Source organism: Gavialis gangeticus, unplaced genomic scaffold, assembly GCF_001723915.1.
Source record: "Gavialis gangeticus isolate Ggan-Ray unplaced genomic scaffold, GavGan_comp1, whole genome shotgun sequence".
NCBI lineage: Eukaryota > Metazoa > Chordata > Crocodylia > Gavialidae > Gavialis > Gavialis gangeticus.
Window position 1 is genome coordinate 57,376,027 of NW_017729033.1, and position 4,755 is coordinate 57,380,781.

Genomic DNA, 4,755 nt, shown 5'->3' on the forward strand with positions numbered 1-4,755 from the left:
TAGGTCCCTTCCGACTCATTGATTCTATGATTCTAAGTTAAAGGAAGGAAATGCCTTTTCATATAACAGAAATACTACACAAAAGTTTGTTCTCCAAACACTTAAATTATTTCTGGCTCGTGGAGGGAAAAAAAGGCACAAATTTGAGAAGTAAATAAAAACGCAGGTAAAAAATGGGAAGCATCAGAACTAGAGAGAAATAGATGAAAGGAAAAAAGAAAAATATTATTAGCAAAAAGCAGACAAAATAAAATCACACAATCAAAGAAATGGCATAAAATTTCTTGGAGGATGAGGTTATTTAAAGGAAATCTAAAAAAACATTACAGGCACATAAAAAAGTGAAAAACAAAAGAAGAGTAAGATGGAATATGAATAAAACATAGCAGTGGCTAGAAAAATGTTTTCAGAAAACTCATTCTTTATATTCTGAATAAAAACAAACATAAGGCTTTGGGCTTTATACAGTCTCCTATCTTTAATAAAAGAGCACACTACAGAGGAACAAGTCATAGAAAGGGAAATCAAACCAAAACTCTAGTGCTGCCAATATAATCAGCTGCAAATGCAAAGGAGGGTAAAATATCTAGGGTCAAATATTTAAGAAAGCTCAGGACTTTAAGCACTCCCACAGTGAGCTACAACATCTTGAACAAATTTAAAAAATCTCTTATCTCAACTGGCAGGGGCAGGGAACCCAGACACTTGAACATGTAGCCTCTAAATTCTGCAGTTGTATCCAACGCTTTGTACTTTGTACTTGAAGCAGCCAAACGTTTTAAAAACTTGGCTAAAAATAAGCAGCAAAACTAGTCACTCAAGTACTCTGAGAACTGCTTATCTCTCCATATTTTTCTTGGGAGTAGCCGTTTCCAAAAATTTAAGTTATATTAGTTCTAAACTTCTACCTATTGCTCTGATTTCTCTCTTTATTCAGTCTTTCACAAAATTTAATAAATAAAAATTGCTAAAAGAGGGAAGAATACTGATAATATCATATACAGCAGGTGTGTAATATATAGAGATATATTCCCAGTCCTTGTCCACATATTGCCAGTTAACTCCATTGACCAGTTCTTGCATTTAAAAATTACTAGTCCTAGTCTTTATTGATATAAAAGTAAGCTATATTACAGAGAACACACTTACTACAGTGTTCAAGATTCAGCCATATAGAAGACCCTAAATGCCACATATCCTATACTCAGCTAAGCTTCCTTTTTATGGTAATCTTTAAGTAAAACCTCCCATCTAGGATCTACCCAAATAATAATAAAGTACCACTTCCTGGGTAAGAACTTGAGATAAGTTGTGTCCACTAGGTAATGCACAAGATATGTTACATTCATAGCCTTTTCTAGCAACAATTTTGTACAAACAAGGAGAACATTATGAACACGTTCTTTGGCAATATGAATGATAATGGCCAGCAAGTGTTAGAAATTTGTGAAAGTCAAGATCTATGCATTGCCAACACCTATTTTGCTGGGGAAAAAAAATCACAAGGAAGACTTCATAAAAAACGTTCAAAATCAGGGCATAGGCACCAATTAGATCTGGTACTGACCAGACATAACCACCCAGGAGAAATCCTACCAATGAGGTCTTATCACAGTGCTGACCATGACACTGACCATTCAAAGTCAGAATCAACATAAAAAAGATCTGCCAGAGCAAAACTACCAGTCATCCTTGGACAGACATCAGCCAAACTGAAGACAGAAAAAAGCAGACTATTCAACGAACAAGCTGTGAAAGCAAATTTACCTAACAACACAGCCACAGAAGCCTGGCAAAGCTTAAAAACTAATATGTACAATGATGCTGCAACAGTGTTTGGCAAAAAATGCAAGAAAAATGCAGACCAGTTTGAAAAGCACTCTGAAACCCTTCTACCACTGGTTGACAACAAAATGAAAGTGCTAAACAACTATAAGAAACCTCCCAAACACCATAACCCTGGAAAAGCTGGGAGAGGTTCAACGAGAAAAGCAAAAGGAAGCTAAGAGGTGCGCCTAAGATTTTTGACTGAAACTGTGTGATGATGATATTCAGAAAACAGCTGATGCAGGTGATAGCCGTGGAATGTAAGAAGGCATCAAACAAGCAATTGGTCCAGTCAGTAAGAAAACAGCTCTGCTGAGAGTTAAACAGAAATGTCATTACTGATAAATAAAAACAACTTGAGCGTTGGATTGAGCTATGGAATTTTATACTCCAGTGTGACTGGAATCAAACACAAAGAGCTCAAAGGATTACTGCAGTTAGAAGTTATGATGGATTTGGACAATTGTTAGAAGATTTGCAGGAAGCCATTAAATCTATCCCTGGGAACAAGGCATCCGGCAACAACTGCTTGCCTGCTGAAATCTACAAATATGTCTATGACGAAATACTTTGAAAGGTCCATGAAGTTACAGTGGTCTGCTGGAAAGAAGAAACACTGTCACAAGATTTCAACAATGCTTGGTTTGTACAATTAGACAAAAATAAAACAATAGAAATGACTGAGACACAATTACAGAGGTATCACCCCTGATGAACATCATCAGAAAAATTGTTACTCGCATCATGCTCCCTAGGTTACAATTTCTAGGTGAAAGAATCTATCCCAAAAGTCAATGCGGTTTTCACTCAGAATGATCCACCATTGATATGATATTCTCAGGCAAGCAACTGCAAGTAAAGTACAGAATACAAATTTAGCACAGCAAATGTGGAAAGGAAAAGTTCTTCCTAATTCAAACTGACCAGCCATATCCTGGGAGAAAAAAACATGATCAAGTCCTAGCAACGAGACCGGCTTGACATCCACTTGAGCACCATATTTACTCAAATCCAACATGAGGTCCCTCCTCTTTCAACACAGGGCAGAGGGAGTGGGGGAAAGGGACCCCTCATGTTGGACTTGAGACCAGCTTGGGGCAGGCAGCTGCTTCAGATTCAGCCCTGTCCCCAAATCTGGAAACATCACCTGCCCCAAGCTGGGACCAGAGTAGTTCATGTAGGAATCATAAGAGAGACCAAAGAGGGCCTCAAATCCAGTTTAGTATACACTCCTTCACACAAGGGTGGATGTAACTGCATGGGCATGTAGGTATCTTGGTTACAGTGAAGTTGAGAAAGAGAGAGAGAGGAAAATGCACTTGGCTGTTTTTATCCCTTTGGATCTTTTTGCCAGTTCCAGATAGCAAGAACTCCATGGAAAGTACATCCTTTTTTACTTTACTAATATTATAGAGCCAGTAAAATAAATTTAAAAAAAAGAAATACATTCCATACATACACAAGTTGGATTTTATAAGATGGATTGAGGAAACTAACTACTTAGTATTTTCTACAAGATATTTCTGCTTAAAATTTTGTAAACCATGCTTGAATGAAAAAATGGTGAAAGTCAAAAGCATCTTTAAATCATACAGTAAGTTTTGGAAAAAACTTAGTATTTAAATGGTATAATCTCAGCTATTATACATTTCATTACTGCATACCATCCTGTGACAATGATTGTGAATCCTCTGCACAAAATGCACCCACTATTAGCAGAGTGCATAAAACAGACACATAGGGAAAGAGTGTATTAGTCCCAACCCTTCCAATCACCTCCATGTTGTAACACCAATGTACAGAGGAAATAATGATAATTATTCTTGTTTTGGGGAGAAATTCAGAAATAAAGTTACAGGAGATACGCATTTTTCTTAAAATGTGTCTATTCATTAGAAGCATCAAGTTCTAACTTGTTTAATCATTTTTATAAGCATCCATCCACAAATAAGTATAAAACCTTTACCTGTTCATTTTTACAGATCCAGACGTTGTTACCCTGAAGAATAGTGAAGACTTTTGCTTTGTACCCCTTTAGTTCAAGGTATCCACTTCTCTCAGGAGCAACAGTGAGTCGAGCTTGAGAGGTATCAGTATGTGATTTCAAGGCACTGAGTATTGTATTAATCCAGTCATTCCTTTCATCTAATAAAAAAAGAATTAGAGAATGAGTTACATCAAGGTACTGGAATGTTGCCGCTTCCTTGCTCCCTTCACATTCAAGTCCATAACATATCAGGCCCACAGTCCACCAGGCCTGTTGTTCTAGTTTTCAAAGTGATCGTATGGATTGGTTCTATTTTGGACAATTCAAGGAAAACCTGGTCTAGGCCATTTTTTCCTACTCCTTCACTCATCTCATCAAATAGTGAGACTTGCCTATGCCATGAAGTTTAACATTTTATATCCATGATTTTTCCCCCTTCTTGTTTAACTGTGGATGTTTCCATAAGGCAAAGGAATAAAGCACAAGCAGGCATCAGGTAAGTTTGTAAAACAAAACCTACACCCCCAGCAAGTTACACTCTAGAAATAAGGTCTGTGGAAGAGGTATCAAGCTGGGCACTTGACAAAATTAGCATCTACTAACACTGACATTTCATCAAAAGTAAATTTTACCCACTTATTATTTTTCATGTAATACTAAAAAAAATATTTTTCCATCCATTTCATTGGGTGTAGTTGGTTAACTTCTGTAATATTACAGGGAATTGCAGTCATCAGGTAACTACATTTTAACTGTCCTTTTCAGGCTTAATTTAATTCAGCTTCTTACCAATACAATCAATCATTCACTCCACTAGGGTGCGCCAGATATTGTATTGAACCAAGATCAGTATGTTAACACTGAATATTATGCATCTAGCTATTAGACTTGCCCCACAGTAACAGGAATACCATGAAAGCTCCTGTTCAACCTGTTTCAAA

At 36.8% G+C, this 4,755-nt stretch overlaps 1 protein-coding gene across 1 annotated transcript in view; it reads right to left on the reverse strand.

Moving 5' to 3' along the window:
- The window catches only part of ARAP2 (ArfGAP with RhoGAP domain, ankyrin repeat and PH domain 2), a 258,101-nt gene that overhangs the window by 186,667 nt on the left and 66,679 nt on the right, over positions 1–4,755 (reverse strand). The window contains exon 9 of the mRNA XM_019526331.1: positions 3,794–3,972. Within this exon, the coding sequence (XP_019381876.1) occupies positions 3,794–3,972 (179 nt within the window). The remainder of the gene's footprint in view (positions 1–3,793; positions 3,973–4,755) is intronic.